The following is a 22,767-nucleotide window of genomic DNA, read 5'->3' as shown; positions in this document are numbered from 1 at the left end:
TGTAGACGTGTCTGTGACTGACATTAGCAATATTGTTAGCAAGTTTCTATGAAAGAATGATTTTGTCTCAAACTATTTTGAAAAGAATAATGACCCTAGCGTCTGTCTAGGTAAGCTATTCAAATGCATTCTCAATAGTTTCGAGAAACGGTTCTTTTTATTATTCTAACTCTTCGAGCGTTCATATTCTTTAAATACAATATGTTCAGAGCACGTGTTGCAACAAATAACATATATCTACAATTTTTAAATTTTAGGAGAGCACATGGTCGCCATTTGTGGCTCAGTATTATTCAGCTGAAATCATGTATCGGTGCATAAAATCAGTCTGTGTGATAAGTCCCAAATATAGCATCAGCTTCTTCCAATGAATGGAAAAATTACAGAAATAACATGCAATTAATTCCAGCTGACCTAATGATAAATCAAATTTTTTTTCATATGCACTTCCAATGCTATTTTCATATCCTGAAAAAGGACGAAGGAGTGAGACAATTTTTTTGTCCAACGAACTTGATCTGTAAAAAGGTTCGAAGAATACATGTTCAAAATTTTGAAGGTGATTGATAAATTCTCTCTAAATTTATTGTAGAAGATACAAAAAGACAGACAAAGACTTTGGCCTTCTGTAAATCGAAAGTGAGAAAAAAACGTCCAATTAGAAATAGCAATTCTTCATTAAAAATGTGATTCTAATTACTTATCCAACAAATTCAACTCACGTCAAATGATAAAAAGTTGGTTTCTATTTATTTTTCTACCTTGGTACTAAATGAAATATTACAAGAAAAAGGTTAAATACGTTCCTATATCAATCAATTGTTAAAAATTATAACATCACAGAATTAAAACCTCAATTTCTTAGGATTCAAGCAAGTCATCATTCCACTCAGGATAGGCCTACCAAGTTCTGGGAAAAATCCTCCATTATAGGTAGCAAAGCATTCTCGGACCTTTATATAAATAAGTAGACTCGATTTCATTCTTGAACTATTCTCATAATCTTTTACTATTTAAAAATCTCAGAAAGCGTCGATTGCATAGAACCACTCTTTACATCATCATGTAAGTTATAATAGAGATACTCACACAAGTAATAGTTCCTCCACTTGAAGTTTTGCATAATGTTCCATAGTAAAATTGACTGTTGCTGTACCAGCTTGATTTATGGTGAGTATCGAATAGTGTTCAGTAGTGCCAGACCTATAGTTATCTTTGCTATTATGTGCTCTCTTTGGTATGCGATCGATGAAGCGTGGTTGAATTTCATTCTTACTTATTGCATCGTAGCCTTGACTATTGAAAATAAAACATTGACTTCTTTTATTCAAATTGAAATTTTTTCAAATCAAGAAAAAATACAAATGAGGATAAGCAGATTCTGATAATTATGTTGTAGAATATGGTTCTATTATATAAAGGAATATAATACAACTTAACTACTTACATGTTTACTACTTTGATCTGTATGATTGTAAGATTATTAGATTGGATAAAAATTGAATTACAGATTCCATGAGAGTATCAATTCTACAGGTGCTCTCACTCTTAGGCTGGCCACAACATGTTGAAGATGCATGCATGTACATGCATGCTTATCATGACACACACAAGTTTATCATGCATGTTTTGTCATGGCTTCGAGATGCATGCGAGAGGCTTCGTAACATAGAATAAACAACCAATAACAATAAAAAAAACAAATGGAAAATTACAAATTATAATGATAGAAAAATAATTTAAACTTGAATAGAGCAGCGAGGGAAAAATAAAGAGCAAAAAATCATTGATACAATACCTAATCCCAACAAATTTTGTTCGAAGCCTTTCGCTGTGATGACGCAGCAATGTGTGAAGTCATGTGTATCATGCATGTTCTACCGTTAGTGGCCAGCCAGCCTTAGAGCCCCTTGGACGATTCTACCATACCAAAGTCTACCATCCACCAACGTTTCTTTCGTAAAGAGATAAGGCAGGGCTGTCTCTTGCACGGCACTCATCAGTCATAAACTTCTCACGTCTAAATTCCATAGGAGTGTTCGAAGGAGAACAGATGCCACTCTACAGATGTAATTTCTTGTAAGGTACGAAAGAAATAATGTTTTTATTTGTCCACTGTATTTATTGAAATGGCAACATGAAAGAAAAAGGTGGAGTTTCGTTTTAAAATAAGTGGGTAACTGTTATTCAATTTCCAAACCCTGTATTATTTTTTTAAATTTTGTGTTCTCTTAGGATTAGTGACGTGAAATGAGATATTAAATTGATTTCAAGCATCTATTATTATTGACTCATGGCTTATATAATTTTTGGTTGATTGGTTTATTTTTATATTCTGTTCAATTTTGTATCAATTTATTCTTTTGTTTGTTTGCAACATTGCTAGTCAAATTTCGCCACGTCATCAAATAAAGATTTGATTCTTTTAATATATTCTATCGATTCCATTTTATCATTTAATTTATCCTGGAATCCTTTTGGACCAATATAATTACAAACATTTCAGTTTATTTTCTTTGACTTAGAATTGGTTTGGCAACTCATCCAACAAGAAAGGGCTGCTGGCTGAGGAGGACACATCGAAACGCCCTAGACTTGTGCTAAAGAAAGTTCAAGGTCATCAACTACTAAATTGGGGGCTGTGTAGGCAACCCTCATAACATATCATTTTCTCTCTCATTACGATCTTCTCTATCATTTTACTGGCCTTGCCTTTGTATCTAATTATCCACAAATATATCATCCATGGAGGAATGATTGATTTTATAGTTTATTCTCAAGAGAATTCTTGAAAGTGAAATGAAACCTATATCTTTTAGAAATGTTTAAAAAAATTTGGGAGAAGAGCAGTATTGGGCTGAGCCAATTACCCAGCCATTGCTTAATGATTTGTAATTATTATTGTATTGATAAATAAATAAATTAATGGTTGGAGATGAGATGGATAGGACATGAAATGAATGTGACAGCATTTCCATATGGGCTTTTAACCACCGGGAACAGGATTGGGTGTCAACAGATACCAAATATATTTTACTGAAACTGTCCAATAAGGATTTAATTAATAAGGTGACACCATTCCATCGCGAGAGTCACTTATCTGATTTGAGGAATCAGTGACGGTTTCGCTTTTGAGAGATTGATACATTTTTGCATGGTTAATTCGTATTGACAACACTAATAATCATGGATTTCCCGTGAGCGTATATCATTAATATATATTGGAAATAATAATAAGTAGTGATGCAAATTTTCATTCCTGATTGATCATACAAAGAAGTCTGTTTATGAGAAATTTAAAAAAATGGTGTAGTACAGGAACTGGCTCCATCACAGATTACACTACTCATTGAATAGGTACTGTGATATGTATTCCTTATAGTGGATCATCACATTTGTTAACCGAGCGGGGCAGGTCTGCTCTAGGTTCGAATTTATACCGTGGATTTGTTTTTGTCTGCATGCATATATATTTGTACGTTACGAATTCTGAGCCAAACGCATTAATACATTCCAATGAGATTTGGCAAGAATTTTCATTATTGAATTGCGCGATGAACTGACGACACATGTGTACTTCGAAATGTTTTATTCTCATGGATTATATATGTGAGGATGAATATATTCTTTACTATAATATTACTATTATACATTACATTACCTATTACTGAGCATACGGGACATCGGTCTATAGAATGGATTAAAATGAATTAGCTTACCTTATTGCATGAGCTGTATCGATTCTTTCATTAAAGCGCATTTCCCCAGCTGCCAAAAATGAACAGTCATGATGAATTATTATTGAAGTAGATGAAAATGGAGAAAAACTACATCACAAGTACAAAATGAGGAAGAAAATCATCTAAAATACTGAAGACATCACTGAAAATATGTTAAGGACGAAAACGACATCAACATCCCAAGCAGCAAGGCAATAAGCTAAAACAAGTTTTGAAACTGTTTGATATCAGTTTTAAACAGGTTTTAAACTTATTATATTCCCAACACTTCCGTAATAAAACTAGTTTTAAAATGGTTTTAAAAGTAATTTTACACTGTTTTACAATCACTTGTAGACTTGTGTTAAAACTTGTTTAAAAAAAAGCCACAATCAGTTTTAAAAACTGTTTTAAACAGTTGTACAATTAGTTGTAGATTGGTGTCACAACTTATTTTATAAAGAGTCACAATCAGTTTTAAAAACAGTTGTAGATGGGTGTCAAAACTTATCTTAGAAAGAGTCACCATGAGTTTTTAAAAGTTTTACACTGTTCTACTATCAGTTGTGGACTGATGTTAAAACTTATTTTACTTAAGAGTCATCACCAGTTTGTGCATAAGTTTTACAATCAGTTTAAGACTGATGTTAAAACTTATTCCAAAAGGAGTTGACAGGAAATTTACTTAGGGCTGCATGGTTGATGAGTTCTGGTTTATCTCTTGCTTAAAAGCGTTTTTGGCCAATGCAAGAGATAAACCCGAACTCAGCAACCGGCCCTTAGTTTATGAATGTGCTTGTATAGGTCATGCACAAACTAGTGACGCATTACATCATTGTGTTAAAAAAGTGGAGTGAACAAGATTATTTTCAATTTCTTCGGCATTATTTAGTTCATTTAATCATTTTTTATTTTATTTTCAATCACCTATTAAATTTGTTTTTCAAATGTGACAATATTGATAATGATGGGCACGCTTCATAAAAAATATTGAAACCCTACCTTATAGAAATAGACACGGCTGGACATCTGTGTAATGAATGCAATGAATGCACTTGAATTCACTTGTCAGCTGATTGATCATGAATAATTCCACAGTCTGATTGATCCTATATCTTCAAAGTAGATGATAATTATATATATAGTGAGTATGGAGGAATCCCTTTTCTTTTTATATTATCCTTAAAATGCAAAATTTCAAAAAACTTTCAACATCGACGCGCAGTTGAAAAAGGAATATTCCTGCCAAATCTCATCGAATTCTATAAACGCGTTTGGCCGTAATCGCGTTACATACAGACAGACAAAAGCAAGTCAAGTTGTAACATAGACCTCACTATGTTCGGTCAACTATACAACAAATATTTTAGAACTTGAGAGTTACATTGGAATAAAATATAATTTGGTAATTTAGATAACTCAAAGTTGATCAGTGCCCTTGAAAGTAATTTCAACTTTTTTCATTAACAGAGTTTGAAAATACAGTGTCATTGTTAAAACAGTAAATATACAGCGTGATAGGTGGTCGACTCACAGAGAAACACAGGTTATAAATTCTTAAAATATTTATTAATGTAATAAACATTACATCTCTGAAATAAACATTGACAGTTCTATAAGCAGTACTTTTAGAATACGAGGCTATAAATCTATCTTCAAATTCCCTGCTAAAAGTAATGAACATGGATTGGCTATTTTCTTAAAAAAAGAAATCTCTTACAATATCTTCAACCCTCAAACTGTTATAACAAATTTCGAATATTAATTTGAGCCTTAACCTTTCCATGAGCGGATATAAATTTAATATAATAGCTTTATATAGACCTCATTGTGTTAGAAAGATTGATTTTATTCCAGATCTGAAGAACTTGATTCTAGAATTTGATAATAGGTCTAACCTTGTTATAGTGGGAGATACAAACCTAGATCTTTTGAAAAGGAATGATCATAATATTAATTTATATGAATCTATTCAATGCCAAATTCATTTGGATGTATTAAAAGGTATCTCCATTGTTACTCGTGAAGAGCCTAGGTTGAACATAATAACCAAATCATGCATCGTCCATATTTTTGTCAGGACTTATGATGATGTTGATGTGGACACCAGCGTTATCAACGTAAAAATTTCAGACCACTACATTATTGCATGTACTCTTCATCTAATAGTTCCACTCTGCATGTACTGGCTATATTCATTGACTATTCAAAGGCTTTTGATACCCTCGATCACCAGTTTCTTTTAAATGAATTGAATAAGATTGGTATTTCTGGTTACAATTATGATTGGTTCAAGAATTATTTACATAACCACTCTTTTCTTGTAAAATTAGATAAATACACCAGTCAATCTTATGGATGCGATGTAGGAGTACCACAGGGAAGTATACTAGCGCCTATTTTATATAACATTTACGTTAATGGATTGCCATCTGTGATAAAAAATGGAGAGCTCTTCATGTATGCAGACGACACTGCTTTGATAGTAGCCCATAAAAATTTCAAAATAGCCGAAAAATTGATTCAAGATGACTATAATAATATTCTTCGATGGTCACATGATAGGAACTTGATTATAATCATCCTTAGTTCATCTAATACCCCATACTCCTTTTAAATTCCTAAACTCCCAGTTACATGAAATTTTTTTTCTTAGTTTATCGTTAAAGTTAGCATTCATTCTATTTATTTATTTTATTATTTGAAGGCACCTGCTGTAAAATCTTTTAGGTTTAGCGGGACCAATTTTGTAATGCTTTTTACTGAATAAAATGATTGATTGATTGATTGATGAAATGTATTCATCTAAGTTTCATTCTTGTGGAACCTGGACCCTTGAAATGTCATCCTCCTCATCCAGTGTGCTGAAAACCCCAAATAATAATTATTATTAAACGAAAATCCAAATTAAAAGCTGTAATTCACCCCGAAGACTTTTATGCTACTGCAAATATTGACAACAGGGTAAACAGCTAGATAGAAATTCGATGAGCGCTACTATTCAAAAATTATTTTTTATATTCAGTACCTCCTAATTGCCGGTCAGGAATGCTTACCCTTACACCGAAATGACAATCCCTGGATAGCAGCGCTCATTTAATACGAAGCCATAGCGGTCAGCCAGTCTACAGATGGAAATTACTGAGATATTGCAATTATTCAAATGCTAATGAATTAATAATTATTATTAAACGAAAATCCAAATTAAATGTTGTAATTCACCCCGAAGACGTATGCTACTGCAAATATTGGCAACAGGGTGAACAGCTAGATGGAAATTCGATGAGCGCTACTATTCAAAAACTAATTGTCAGCCCGGGAGTCGATTCCCAAATGAAACAAATAATTTTTGAATAGTAGCGCTCATCAAATTTCCATCTAGCTGTTTACCCTGTCGTCAATATTTGCAGTAGCAGAAGTCTTCGAGGTGAATTACAGCATTTAATTTGGATTTTCGTTCAATAATAATTATCAATTCATTAGCATTTGAATAATTACAACATCTCAGTAATTTCCAACCCCAAATAACTTAGTTATTACTGTACATAAACAGTAATTGAAAGTAATATTTTCAACTTTTGTAAAGTTGAATTGTATCGAGTGATTTGATGTCACCATAAGAATTCAACAATTTTTCAGAGTGTTCAGAGATAGGATATTGCTTTAATGAAACTCAAGTTATTTGTTTCAAATTCATACGATATATTCAAAGTGTTAATATCTCTCACGTTCTCTAAAACCTTGATAACTCACTCAATTATTTCAAAATTTGGCATGCATGTTTGTAATCCAATAGGATCTACAAGCCTAGCAATTACTAATACTAGTCTGTGACAATGAACAATGCACCGTATGAAAAGGGTGGCCTATTTAGTTATTTGACAAATATGGCTACTATAGCAACGCACATTAAATGAGTAAATTGAGAATATGGGGCTTGAATTATTCAATTCAAGTTGTATTTCTAAATTTCAATCATCTGGATATGTGACCTACAGAACTACTCTTAGTTTACTATGTATTAACTAACAGGTACGCACGCTTCACTACGGGGTCACAAAAATCCCGTTATGGTACATGAATTTAATTTTTTTTTTAATAGAACATGAAATCCAATTGCTGCTTGCAGGTATGTGAGCACCAACCTCTACAAATATAAAGCCCACTCACTGGTTTTGAAACGTCACGAAGGTAATTGCCAAGGAAGCTGTGAACGTCTTTTCTTTGTCAGCACTTGAGCTATAAAAGCTTTTGAAACTTTCCTCAATAATGTCACGTTTTAACTTTCATCTCTTGGAAAGCGCTCCTAAAAAGTACCCCAATTATTATGCCTTGAACACACAATGCATGCCGTATTAAAAACGAAACACAACAGGCGACTGTCGAGACTGTCAGAGATTTAGGGCCGGTTTCCGAGCTCGGGATCTATGAGTTCTGGACTGAGACCAGACAGAGTCCAGGACTAAAATAAGCGCTCGGGTCCGAATCGACTTTCTAAGTCACGGGTTTATCTTCTAAACTTCGGAGTCTGTTAAGTCCTCGACTTCGTTAACGCCCTGACTCGGAAAGCCAATTTTCTGACTCCAGAGTTAAAAGCCGGTTAAAATCTAGAACTTAGCTAAACCTCAAGCTCGGAAACCGGCACTTGACTTTCAATTTACACTCAGAATCCTATCAGCTGGCTGGAGATTTCAGACTACATTGGTAACGTCTCAAAACCAGTGAGGGGGCTTTCTATGGAGAGGGTGGTGATGTGAGTGGGGATTTAAAGATTACAGAAGCACCCGTGGTGAAATTTCTTGTGTAATTTTAAACTGACTGATCATACCTTTTTATCATCCTAAATCATACTTGATGTTCATGAACTTTGAGCATTAATTATAAAATCTATAAATAAATTTGAAATTTGGGCTTCAATGTGAACAAGATTGATATTTTCTATCTGATAATACATGCAAAATTTGAAAATTGAAATCATCACCGTTTTTCAAAATGTGAAGCAAAAACTAAGTTTGCATTTCGCTAACAAATAAACGGCACACAAACAATCACACTCTTTTATTATTAAGAATAATAAGCATCACTTACCGAGGCTGTGAACGTTTTTTCGTCTGCATTTGAGCTAAAAAGCTCTTGAAAATTTTCTCAATTGTCTTTGGTTTTCTTGGAAAGCGCACCTAAAAAGTAATAGGCTTGAATTAGTGAAATATTAAGTAAATCTCTTGACTCAACTCAGGAGTTTGACCGTGTGTAGTAAACACTGCACTGCACATAACCATCTTCGTGTAATAAAACAGTAAGGAAATAAAGTGACTAGGCTATATGGAGACAGTGTGGCAAAGTTTAGTTCATATAGATTACCTTAATTATTCTGAATAAGTAACCTTTTAAATTCTTTATTTTTACATTAAAAAATTATAAATCTTATAAAACTTTTGAATAACGACAATAATATAATGTGAAGTAAATTCTCTACCCTAACTTTACAATAATTTTACACGAGACTGAATAAAAATTAAATTCAACTATAAAGTCCTATTCAGACAAATAGATTTTTCCTAGTAAGTGATGTGCAATCTAACAGCTGGACACTATAATTTCAAAAAGAAAGCTCATTTTCATTTGTAATCATTCAACAGTTGACAAATTTCAAATATTTTCCATGTATGCTTCTTTTTTCAGCTGTTGGACTTTGTTCCAGCCATTTGCTTGTATTAGCTTTGCATCACCCAATGGGAAAAAACCATAAATGTCTGGATGGCCAATAAGGAGATTTTTGCTTTAATAAAATGGTGAAACAACAATAATTTATATTAGAATTGAATTTATTTTCAAAACATCAGTCTTCAACCCTTCAATAAGTTGGAGACTGTTGTAGATATAATACTGTAACTTTCAGTATATTGGTATAAGTTATTGGTCGAGTACTCCACCTTTTGACATACAACTGAATTTCAACCCCTCATAAGGGGGTGACTTGGGGGTTGTAACTCAAAGATTTTGAATGTAAATACCAATTGTGTATTATCTTGAAAGCCTTCTCAAAACGAGAAAGATGATATCAATAAAAAACTTCTATGATACTTTCATCCGAAATGGCAGCTTATTGAACTTTTGGTTTTTAAAGAAATAATTGATAAAATTCAATCAGCCGCCATTTTGGATAAAAGTATCATAGAAGATTTTTATTGATGACATCTTTCTAGTTTAAAAAAGGCCTTTATAATGATGTATCACATAATGGGTGTTTACATTAAAAATATTCGAATTGCAACCCCTCATTTCTTTACAAACTGTAACTTCAATCAGCCACCGTTTTGGATTCAAGTTTCATAGTACATTTTAATTGATGTTATCTTTCTTGTTTTAAAAAGCCTTTGAAATAATGTAGGCCTACCACACAATGGGCGTTTACAGTAAAAATATTCGAGTTACAACTCTTAAGTCACCATATTATACATTCTGAACCTAGTCAACCCCTTATGAAGGGGTTGAAATTCAGTTGTACGTCAAAAGTTAGAGTATTTGACCAGTAACATATCCTGAAAGTTACAGTATTATATCTACAACAGTCTCTAATTTATTGAAAGATACCCATACATATGACTCACCCTGTATAATTACTAACTATTAAAATTAGCACAAGCATAGTGCTTATGTGGGCATCACCCATAGAAGAAAATTGTTTGACTTTGTATTCTGTTTTAAAAAAATAAAAATTGAGACTTACCGTACTTAGATATCTCTTTGCTGGTAAACCGAATTTTTGAAGACTTCAACCAGTCTTTGATTACTGCTTCCATGTCTTTTTCTTTTGTGTTGGAAAATTTTATCACCACAGCTCCTTTCAGAAATGGAACAAAAGTTTACTTATAATTAAACATACTTCAAACAATATTTCTTGACTGGATAATTGAAAAAACACACATGTTGCAAACACACAGTCTCACTCTCTCTTATTATATAAAATATATATTGCTAAAATGTGAGGACTACAAATATAGTTTTTCTAAATTGGAATAAGAAATAGAGCTATTAATATAAATAAATGAATCACTTGCTTGTTGAAAAAGTCTAAATAAAGCCGGCCGCACCAGCAAACAACTGAATAAATTCCAATAGATAGTAATTAAATGATATATACTAGGCTAATTCAATTCAAATAAACTATTCAAAATTATTCGAAGTATAAAATAAAGATATCTTATAATAATGCTCACTATTCCATTAAAATGTATCTAGCCATTAGTCATCTAATCTATCTATCCACAGTCATATATTGCTATTAAGTTTATTATATTAAGATGAGTGTAGATTAGGCTAGTAGCCTACCTATGTGGTGACATGAATTATTTAGGCTAAAAAGATATTTTTGAAATTGATGTTGCTTTCCATGACGAGATTATATGACGAGACACTATATTATTCTATAGGCCTACAATAACTTTGTTGTAGGGTAGTTCAGACACTGTGTTACTTATAACATTTGAAAAAACACTTACTTTTCTTGGAGTATTGAGGAATGCATTTCACTTCTGAGGAACTTCATCAGGCTGATATTTTGCTCCTCAGGAGCAAAATGCATTCCTTAATACTCCAAGAAAAGTAAGTGTTTTTTTTCAAATATATACAATGATTCAGTGACTGAACTACAACAAAGTTAGACATTTTTGTTACACATTTCAATTTTTATGTGCTAGCATTGCCCTGGATTGTGTCTGCCTAGAATGATAAACGTTCATTTCCAGCACTGATAGATTTAAGAGGCTTACTTTTATTATTATTAAAATTATGCCATAAATAATTCATTTAGGCTATGTTATAAAGCTTTGAGGTTATGTGCCTAGTCTTTGAATAAGTTTATCATTTAAATATAGTCCAAGTATCTAAGACTATAATATGTATTCTTCCATTATACAGTACATCAATAAAACAAAATCACTTGACTTACCTTAAACTGGATCTTTCACAAAAATCACAAAACAACAGACATAAAAAACCGTTACAATCCAATCCAAATTGCTGACCATCAACCGCCTTCCCATCATCAATAAACCCACTATCGATAAACCTACTATGAAAATATCGATATATCATCGATATTCGATTATGTATGATTATATTATTTTCAAACTTGTTTGAGAATGCATTATTCAAATTACATAGGTATTTTAAATAATTAAAAGTGGAATACTGTCCTAATTTCTACATTGTTTAATGCAATAAAACCAGTTTGCCCCAGAAAAAAGTTGGAATTTGTTTGTTTGATATATCGATTGTTGAAACTTCGATACGTTCATCTCATAGTACTAATATATTGATATTTTAATTCGATACCATATAGTAGGCCTATGGATGGTGGGAATTTCAAAATTAATGATATTGACAATCTTATTAAAAAAAAATGATATTTCAGGTGCGGGTAATGATTTTTATGGGGGGACATTGGTGCTGGACACTGAAATAATGTTGGAATCGATAAATAGTAGAAGTAGTTATTATTTGAATTGAAATCATTCAAAGTTCAAGTGTGTATAGTTCAGATACTGCACGATTTTCCCCATAAACTGTGATATAGTTTTAAAAAGTGCTATAACTTCTCCAATTTTGGATAGAATCATTTGAAATTCCAGCATAAGATTGAAAATGAGTACAGAAACATTGATGATTATTTTCAGAATTTTTAATGATAAAATACAATATTAAAAAAAATTTAAACGTCAGTAGCACGTTAACGGCACGTCTGACAGGATTTTCGCAGAGGACAAAATTTACTAGAAATTCACTTATACACCCGAATAAGTCATCAAGAATACATTGTTCCGAGAAAATTGAAAATCTGCAAAATTATTACTAAGTTTTCAACTGCATTTAAAATTACCGCAAAAGGTCTATATATTGTTAACGGTGCGTTGTAGACGATTTTTGCAAGAGACAAAAAGTGCTGGAAATCCCCTTCTACACCCGAATCAGTCATCAAAAATACATTGTTTCGAGAAAATTGAAAATCTGCAAAATTATTACAAAGTTTTCAACTTAACTGCAATTAAAATTACCGCAAAATGTCTATATATCGTTAACGGTGCATTGTAGACGATTTTTGCAAGAGACGAAAAGTGCTGGAAATTCACTTCTACACCCGAATCAGTCATCAAAAATACCTTGTTTTGAGAAAATTGAAAATCTGCAAAATTATTACTAAGTCCTCAACTGCATTTAAAATGTCTATATATCGTTAACGGTGCATTGTAGACGAATTTCGCAAGAGACGAAAAGTGCTGGAAATTCACTTCTACACCCGAATCAATCATCAAAAATACCTTGTTTCGAGAAAATTGAAAATCTGCAAAATTATTACTAAGTTTTTTTCAACTGCATTTAAAATTACCGCAAAAGGTCTATATATTGTTAACGGTGCGTTGTAGACGATTTTTTCAAGAGGCAAAAAGTGCTGGAAATTCATTTCTACACCCGAATCAGTGATCAAAAAAAAGTTTTTTCGGTAAAATTGAAAATCTGGCAAAATTATTAGGCTACTAAGTCCTTAACTGCATTTAAAATTACCGCAATGATCTATAATATCGTTAACGGTGCGTTGTATACGATTTTTCCAAAGATAAAAATTGCTGGAAATTCATTTCTGCACCCGAATCAGTCAACAAAAATACGTTGTTTCGGAAAAATTGAAAATCTTCCAAAATTATTACCAAGTTTTTAACTGCATTCAAAATTACCGCAAAATGTCTATATATCGTTAACGGTGTGCTGTAGACGATTTTTGCAAGAGGCAAAAAGTGCTGGAAATTCACTTCTACACCCGAATTGTTGATCAGAAATACAATTTTTCGATTTTTTTGGGAAACTTAAACATCTGGCAAATTTTTTCAAAGTACCTCTAGATTTAGCGCAAAAGGTCAATTATATCGTTGACAGTGCGTTGTAGACGATTTTCACAGGAGACAAAAAGTGTTTGTAATTCAATTCTGCACCCGAATTGTTGATCAGAAATACAATTTCTCGATTTTTTTGGGAAACTTAAACATCTGGCAAATTTATTCCAAGTCCCTCTGGATTTAGTGCAAAAGGTCTATTATATCGTTGACAGTGCATTGTAGACGATTTTCGCATAACAACATATCTTTCACATAACAAAAATATGTCTTGGGAAACTCTAGTTATACTAAGACTCAATTACAAATATACAGTACCTAAATCTACTTAAATCTACTCATTTACTGACTCACTGGAAAAATTCCCAGCCAATTGGAGCAATTGGGGAGAAAAGCTGTCAACGCAATTCGGTCAAGGGCCCAGAGAAAGTAACAGGAAACCTCCAGACCTCCAAAATTTGAACCCCTCGAGGGGGTCGGGGCCCCCCAAAGAATTTTTGCATTACAAAATCGACATTTTACAGCAAAATGGTAAAGGAATTTTTTGTTCAGCTCGCGGAAAAAATAAATTTATGTGATAAAATATCTAATGGGTAACCAGGGGGGCCAGGGGGAGATTTTTAAAATGGGCGTATGGTGACATATAAACTGATGGTGAGATAAGTTTTAAAACATTTCAAAACATTTGCGCGAAGTAAAAGTTTGTAAAACTGATTATATAATAAGTTTTGAAATATGTTTAAAAAACTAGTTTTAAAACAAATTATAACATAAGTTTTACAATTTGTCCGAAAATCTGATTTTAAAATGTTTTAAAACTGCTGTTAACATTAGTTTTATAATCTGTTAGTCAGGTCAACTGAAACAAGTTTGAAAACTGTTTTTAAAGTTGTTTTAGAACCATTTTAACACCAAACTTATTGCAAACTGCTTTCAAAAGTGTTCAAAGCAGTTTTAAAACATGTTAAAATGATTTCAATGCTGCTTGGGATGTTAAAAAGTAGCTGAGGAACCATTGTTTTCCATTATTAGTCATCTATTGTCAATAGATTATCATTGAGGTTATCATATGATTGGTGCATAACCTTAACTTAAGACTTTATGATCATATTATTGTTTAAGACAGCCAGCTTCTCAAGGTAGGCGCACACAGATCGTCATCGGACGGACGGCACGCATCGGACGGATCGGACGATTAGATTTGATGCACTGTTTTCAATTGGAGTGCGCATACCTATCTGCATCATAAAGGGAGGCGCACTCCAATTGAAAACAATGCATCAAATCTAATCGTCCGATGCGTGCCGTCCGTCCGATGCGTGCCGTCCGTCCGATGCGTGCCGTCCGTCCGATGCCGATCTGTGTGCGCCTTCCTTTATAGACCTAAAAATTAGTTCTGTGTGTAAAAACATTTAAATTCATGAACAGGTGAGTTTTGACACCTTATGATATGAAGTTTGCTTATTTTCTGTCAGTTATGAGATATGGAGTTATTTTTTGGGGGAAAAGTATAGAGAATAATGGAATATTCATACTGCAGAAGAAAGCTATTAGGATAATTTATAAAATTAATACAATGCGCTCTTGCAGACCTTATTTTGAAGAAAAGAGATTACTGACGGCTCCTGCTATTTATATATTAGATTTAGCAATCTTCGTTTTTAAAAATAGACGGATGTATGAAGAGAACCAGGTGAGTCATCCCCATAATAAAAGATTCAGAGGTTTTGTTTACCCACATCACAGACTAAACCTGCTGGAGAGTAGCCCGTTTTATATGGGAATGAAAATATTCAATTCAATCCCATCTCACATAAGAGAAATTGATGGCTTGAAGGTGTTCAAAAAAACACTCAGGGAATTCCTCATTGTATTGTGTCCGTACAGCTTAGCAGACTCCCTTGTTGAATAATGTTTGATTGATGTATGTTATGTGGGATCTGTTGTGTTGGAATAGGAGGGATGGTAGATATTAGATTAAGCTTTGACGTGTCATATACTGCGAGATCGTTGCTCCCTTAATGCGGCTCAGTAATTGTGACGAACAAGTAAAGTAAAGTACAGAAGCTTTCTCCAGTCCTCATCCTGATACCTTCTTCTTCTTTTGGTTCCTATCCGTTCCGGATGTTGGCAACCATTCTGGCTATGATGACCCTGTTGACTGCCGCCCTGAACAGCTGTGCTGTGCTCATTCCATTCCATGTCCTCAGGTTCCTAAGCCACGATATTCTCCTTCTTCCAGGACCTCTTTTACTTTCTACCTTGCCCTGCAATACAAGTTGGAGTAGCTCGTATCTGCTTCCGTTTCTCATTATATGTCCGAGATATTTGAGCTTCCTCGCTTTTACAGTATTGAGAATTTCTTTTCCCTTTCCCATTCTTCTTAGAATTCTTCATTAGAGACATGGTCCACCCATGACACCCTCAGCATCCTCCGGTAGAGCCACAATTCAAATGCCTCTAGTTTGCGCTCAGTTGCAGCTGTCAATGTCCATGACTCCACACCATATAGAAGAACGGAGAAAACATAACTCGAAGAAATCTCATTTTCGAATTAACTGTCAAATCGTGACTTTGAACATGGTACTCATTTTTAAAAACACAGCTCTGGCCTTTTCAATGCGGATCTTGATCTCTTGTGAGTGATCCCACTGGTCATTCAGAGTGGCACCCAGGTAAATGTATTATCAACTTGTTCAACTGGCTTTCCTTTAATTGTAAGATGACATCTGGGGATATTGTTCTTGCTGATGACCATTAACTTTGTCTTATCTGTATTGATATTCAACCCATGTCTCTCACTACTTTCTGTCACTCTGTCCATCAGCATCTGCAAATCATCTAAACTCTCCGCAAAAATGACTGTGTCATCAGCATATCTAATGTGTTGAGTATCTGTCCATTCACAGGAATGCCTACTTCTACATCTTCCAAGGATTCTCTAAAGATGTACTCGGAATAAATATTGAATAACAATGGAGAAAGCACACATCCCTCTCACTCCTCGCTGAATTTTTATACCTTCTACACTGTCATCCTCCAAAGTCACTGATGCTGATTGGTTCCAGTACAAGTTTGTTATTATTCTGAGATCTTTATCATCTATTCCAGTCATTTTCAATATCTCACCATTCTCTCATGTTGAACCCTGTCAAATGCCTTCTGATAATCCACAAAGCATGCATATATATCCTTGTTCACATCTCTGCATCTTTGGAATAGCACCTGGATACTGAATAAGGCCTCTCTTGTTCCGACAGAATTCCTAACACCAAATTGCGTAGCTGATAATTGCTCTTCACAAAGCTTGTAAATCCTTCTATGTATTATTTTCAGGAATATCTTCAAGATATGGCTCATTAGGCTGATTGTTCTATATTGATCACATTTTCTAGCTCCCGCCTTCTTTGCCAATAGAATAAACTCTGACTCCAGCCACTTCTCAGGAGTGCATCCATTGTCATATATACGGTTGAACAAAGAAGTCAGCCATTTAATATTATCATCATCTAGAAGTTTCATAAACTCTGCCTGGATGTTATCAGGGCCTGTTGCTTTACCAGCTTTTGTGTTTTTTATTGCAGTTATTACTTCATCCATTAATATTTCTTGCCCTGTTTCGCAGATTATATTTGGAAGCACTGCTCTATTATCGTGAAATAACTCTTCTATATGTTTTTTTCCTGATACCTTAATTAACAAGAATTGCAGTAACTCAATTGGTCGAATCGCAAGCTCAGGCTCAGAACCAAAAGTCAGATACGGTAAACAAATAACGATGAAATATATTTATGATACATTATCAGGCAAATAACAATAACATATACAAGTGGCAGTTATGCAAAATACGATAACAGTATACGAATGTTCACTTTTGAGATATTGGTTGTACAAGAGTCCTCATTACCAGTGTACGATAGTTCATGGAGCTACAAATATTTCCTAATGTTTCGAGAATACTACCTAATACCAGAACCTTACTAATTTTCAATTCTTCATGTTTGTATGGAAAGAGGTGAGAATGATATGGTATTTGGTGCAAATTCCACAATCACAAAGTATCTTCAAAGTAAAGTTATGATCAAATTTGTACAAACCATGCAGCCCATTTTGTAATTTGTCGTTTACCTATTTTAAAATAGGTATGTATAATCTACCTATAAATTATAGATAATCACTGATAATAAGAAAGTGGTATTATGAAATCATACCCATTATTATAATCATAATTTATTATAAGGTATATAATCATTAAACTGAACTTCATCTATAGAAAAAAAAAGTTCCACTTACTGACAGTAATCGGTCTTCCATCCATTGAAATATATTTTACTTCAAAAATTTCTAATTTCCCGAATGTTTTCCTAATGATCTCAACTCCGTCGTACGACTGTATCATGTGAACTGGCATCGACGTTTCCAGCCGATTGGCTATCCTCCAGAAAGTCAAACCCTTGAAAGTAAAATTTTTCTGGTGTGAATTTCTTGACATAATTGACAAATTCAACTAATATGTTTTATCTGAGGTGGTGTACACTCTACAGACCTACTTGTCACCAACATATCCCTTTCGTTTTTCATAAGCTCATTAGTCCAGTCGACGGAAGATTAAAAGGAAAAAGTACAATAGTTCTTGACCCCGCAGCTCTTAGGATAGTTAGGGGGTGAACATTTTACATTTTTTAGAGGGGTTTGAAAGTACCATATTTTGTTGTTTTTTTTTCATATATCTCGAACAATATACGTCTTTCGGAAATGTTTATCGAATACGAAATTGGAGCTTACAAATTAGCCTACAAGTTTTTTTGTAAAATTCTTCCATATCTCTTATAGTTTTCTCTATATGAGCTCTCGAAGGTGTTAAATTTTGATGAAATACCCTTCCGGCTCAACTTTTCGGCCTTATAACTTCTAAACGATTGATTGAAAACATCCGTGCTGATTATGAGCTCATAGAGCATCATATTCTCTTCAATTTCATGTATTATTTCATTATTTTACGCATATTCCTACGATTTTTGCAGCCGTTATAGTGTTGAGTGTAAAATCTTCAGTTTTACAACAGATCAATTGACAGGGAAATTTGTAGGGAATGTTTGACTTCCATATTTGACTTCGCAGCTTTGTTTGAACTAGTTAGAGAGTAAACATACCAAATGTTCTCATCCCTACCCCTTGTGCTTAAGGGATGAGGGTGGTCTAAATGTTGTGTCTTTTCATTTCTGTCTTACTCGCATTTATCTTGGAAATAATGCATTTCAGCGACTAACTGAGCAAAAATGAAGCTGGATGAATTTCCTACATGTTTTTCTCAGTAGAGTTTTGTGATATCTTCTTTAGTTCTCGAGATATTCGCTTTTAAAAGTGAAAAACTTTGAAACGACAGTTTTTCTTCCAACTTTTTGCACTTTCAGAGCTTATTACTCAACAACAATGCATCGAAAAAATTGGTATTCATCTTTTTCACTATCCATGACGAACTGCAAGTAATAATCAGTTTTGAACTATTATAGCTAGGAACAAGCCTCATTAGACTGTACTGTCGTTGAAAATAGTTCAAAACAAAAAAATAAGTTCGTTGGGTTGCAGAGCATTTGATTTTCTCCAATTCGATGCATTATTTCTCCATTTTATGCTTTCCATAAATTGTTATAGCAGCTTCAGTGTTGAGTGTGAAACGTGAAATCATTGTGGAATCAAATGTGTCATCATTTGAATGTATTAGTCAATATTCCTCTGATATCTTCATAAAGTACACGTGATATTACATTTTCTATTTTCAGATAGAATTTTACTCATGATGCGTTATTTCAAACCGCCTTGGCGAGCTGAGAAGAATAAGCTGAAGTACGATGAGAACAGATCATTGTGCCAACAGTTATGCGTGTTTGAAACTTAGATCTTTGAGGTGTTCTTATGCGCGTCAATTCACTAGGAAGTAATTCAATAAATCAAATGTATCGAACGTGTGATTCTCATAGACCTAGAACTTGGAAATTAATATTGTGCGAAATCTCAATGTGAGAACAATGAAGTTAGTGATGATGGTTATAACTGAAAATGAGGTGTTTTCAAAATACAAGGAGCATTGTTAGCAGCTGTACCTAGAAATCTTCATGAGATAGAGCGCTCTCTACCAAGTCTCAGGTTGTAGAACATAGAACAACGCCAATGGGGATTTTGAATGGTGATTATCGGGAAATATTATTGATTAAAAACAAAATTCATAAAAATTAATTTTTCCTTGAAATTTTACTCATTTTTGAAAATTTGTAATTCAGATCTCATTGAAGATAAAGAGCTACAAATGATATCGTTTGATTCAACATTTCATAATCTTGGAAAAAGGCACAGTGTATTTTTCTGTACGATGACTGGCGTAAATAGTTGGAAACTGGAAAATGAACCGAAAATACGAGGTTTTCAGGCCACTCTGTATTTATCACAAGGAGATTTCGCATGAAAAAATTCGTTCTGGACTCTTCTTATGTGTTCAAACAATATGTTTAAAAATCACAACTACAATCAAGCACCATTAATGTATAATGACTGGACCAACCTGCAATTTAGTAGGCAGTATACAAGTTAGCTACTGTACCTTTTTTGTTCTAGGTGAGCATTTCCAAATCTTTTTACTTATGTAGCTGAAAGTGATATCTTTTTCATCCTTGACAACAGCATGATTTTCTTGACCTCGAGAAATAACAAGTTTAATTTCAGTGCTGAATTTATTTGAATTTTCCATTTCTGAGCAACTGTAACTAAAAGAAGATTTCTGTAAAATATTGAGTAACACTATCGCGCAATAACACCTTTAAGATTAGCTAATTAGTCAGTCACAAGATATTTCATTCTTTACAAAACGTATAAAAATTTCTTAATATCAAGAGACTAATATTTTATTTTGAAACTATATGCATCTATTGGAACAAACAGCCAACGAGCTATGCTATATTATTTATTATTCTATCTATAGTATTTATAGATCGTTGGTACTTCCAATTCCCGTTTACATTATTCACAGCAACCGATAGGGACTGGTAAAATGCTTCTCTATCTTCTTCCTCGGCTACTGATGTTGGAGCATATATTTGGAAAATATTCAATATTCTTCGACCCATTCTTAACTTGAGCGATGCTAGTCTCTCAGATATTCCATTAAATGATATTATTTTCGACTTTAGATGTTCTCTGATCATAAAGCCCACACCTCTTTGATCTCCAGTTACTCCAAAATGATAGAGGATGAATCCACTCTTTCTATGAATTATATTCTCCGTATTTCTTCGCACTTCAGCGAAGCCTAGGATGTCGATTTTTGTTTCTGCCATGGCCTCTTCTAGTTCCACCAGTCTCTCTTCTGTTCGCAATGTTCTCACGTTGAGTGTGCCTATTGTTAACCCTGGGAGGTATTGGTCGTTTTTCCCCTCGATGACCGGTCTTTCTGGGGAAATGCTAATCGTTTTATTATTTTTTGTTGTGAAATCCTTTTTGCTGCTCATGTTGATTGGCCTGGTTTCCGTTGATTCCTATTCTTTCTTGTCCGAACTCCTGTTCATCCTTATCTCGCAAATAGCTATCGATTGCTCCCTTCTTTCCCCTGAACCCTTTTCCTTACCAGCTTTTCTTTCTGTCAACCCCTTCTCATCTGTTTGTTTGAATACTTTAGTTGATGTCTTCCTTCAGTGGAGAAACGCTAAGCTCACGTTTTTTGTTATCAATCACGACCAATTTGTCATACTTGATAATGGCGAATTTTCCTTCTTTCCTTTCTTCCAACACTTTCTCTCGTAGACTTTTCCTTATACATTGAATCTCATCCGGGAAGTCCTCTGAAATGAATATTTTTGAGCCTTTCAGCTTTCTACTGTTTCTAAGGATTTCCATTCTTCTTCTTGTAGTAGTTAATGGAAGTAAAATAGGTCTGCTATCATTTCCTACACTTTTCCCTATTCTCCTGACGCGCAATCCACCTCTTTATCTTCTATCTGAGCATTGAGCTTTCTTTGATCAGTACAACAACTATGTTGTGCAAATCCTTCCCATCGTCCTTCTCCACGCCGTGAGTGATAAGGTTTCTTTCTCTGACCTTCTATCTAGATAGCTTACAGCAAAAGCTGACAGGAGTTCTAAAAACCATTAATTACATAATAATCAATCAAATAAGCTTCAATTAATCATATACTCTAAAATTGAAGATTCTGTATTAACCGTTGAATATAGTTGCAATTTCATTTTCCTTGCAATAGAACAAGGTCTATAGAAACCAGGTTAAGACACCTGTGTTCCTTATGGAGCGGCCATTTCGTGGGGTTTTTTATGGCGGTTCGTTTGAAAATTCAAACTTATTCAATTTGCTCGTAACAGAATCATGCGTTATGCATTTTAAAAACAATATTCTGGTTCACATAATATTTAAATTAAGGTTTTAATTTTTTCAATAATGAAATTTTAATAATAAATGGTTTAATAATTTATTTATATATTATTAAAAATTGTTCTTATTCTTTCTTGTAACCTATGGATTAGATTCATAAGGCATTGAGATAAGACAGAAATAGCGAGGCCAACCTCATAAAGAGTTTAAAGTTCTTGATCAATAATTAAATCTATAAATCAACAATTCTAGTATTTTGCTAAATACTATAATTCTGTAGTAAGAACTTTTTCACAATCCCAATTACTAATAACACATCATGTTATGTGCAATCTACAATTATAACAGCAGAATATGAATTTTAAAATATTGGTGTACTAGTACCCCACAAAATGGCTAATTTGCAATGCATCACGGAATCGTGTCATGACCTGTATTTATAAACACTGCTATAGAAATGAAGACGTTCACTGTCTCGCAGTCAAATCCAAACTTGAAACATTTTTTCACGATTTAGTTCAAAACATTCTACTTTATTAGGGTACAGTGTTAGGGTATTAGGGTACCTATTGTTATTTCATAGTGGGAGATTAACGTATCTTATCAAAAGGTCAAATCTTACTTACCCTAAAAGAGAAGATTGACCATCTAGAACAGGTTTCGAACCCACTTGGAGATCGTATCCCGTGGGACTGATGAACGTTGAATACACTGAGGAATGCTCCAGTTTGAAGTGTATGTCTGTCCAACTAAAAAATGAACCATCATAAAAAATCTTGAC

At 33.6% G+C, this 22,767-nt stretch overlaps 1 protein-coding gene and 1 long non-coding RNA gene across 3 annotated transcripts; both read right to left on the bottom strand.

Moving 5' to 3' along the window:
- Window positions 1-1,089: 1,089 nt before the first annotated feature.
- On the bottom strand, window positions 1,090-22,731 carry LOC120355693 (the record flags this gene model as incomplete). Its single annotated transcript, XM_039444334.1, has 5 exons — window positions 22,613-22,731; window positions 20,208-20,370; window positions 17,903-18,062; window positions 3,720-3,768; window positions 1,090-1,296 (listed from the first exon to the last, which is right to left on the bottom strand). Coding segments are annotated over exons 2-5 (563 nt in total), but the record flags the coding sequence as incomplete, so codon positions are not given.
- Window positions 4,946-11,727, bottom strand: LOC111049401. Of its 2 annotated transcripts, none has more exons than XR_005573746.1 (4): window positions 11,671-11,727; window positions 10,450-10,563; window positions 8,808-8,896; window positions 4,946-6,583 (listed from the first exon to the last, which is right to left on the bottom strand). It is a non-coding gene; the product is annotated as an uncharacterized LOC111049401 (long non-coding RNA). The 2 variants fall into 2 exon arrangements; XR_005573747.1 differs by having other exon boundaries at window positions 10,450-10,560; window positions 11,671-11,710.
- Window positions 22,732-22,767: the final 36 nt, after the last annotated feature.

The sequence above is a fragment of the Nilaparvata lugens genome, unplaced genomic scaffold (assembly GCF_014356525.2).
Source record: "Nilaparvata lugens isolate BPH unplaced genomic scaffold, ASM1435652v1 scaffold4273, whole genome shotgun sequence".
In the NCBI taxonomy this organism is placed as follows: domain Eukaryota; kingdom Metazoa; phylum Arthropoda; class Insecta; order Hemiptera; family Delphacidae; genus Nilaparvata; species Nilaparvata lugens.
Note: the sequence above shows the minus strand (reverse complement) of the source record. Positions and strands in the feature narration are given on the sequence as shown.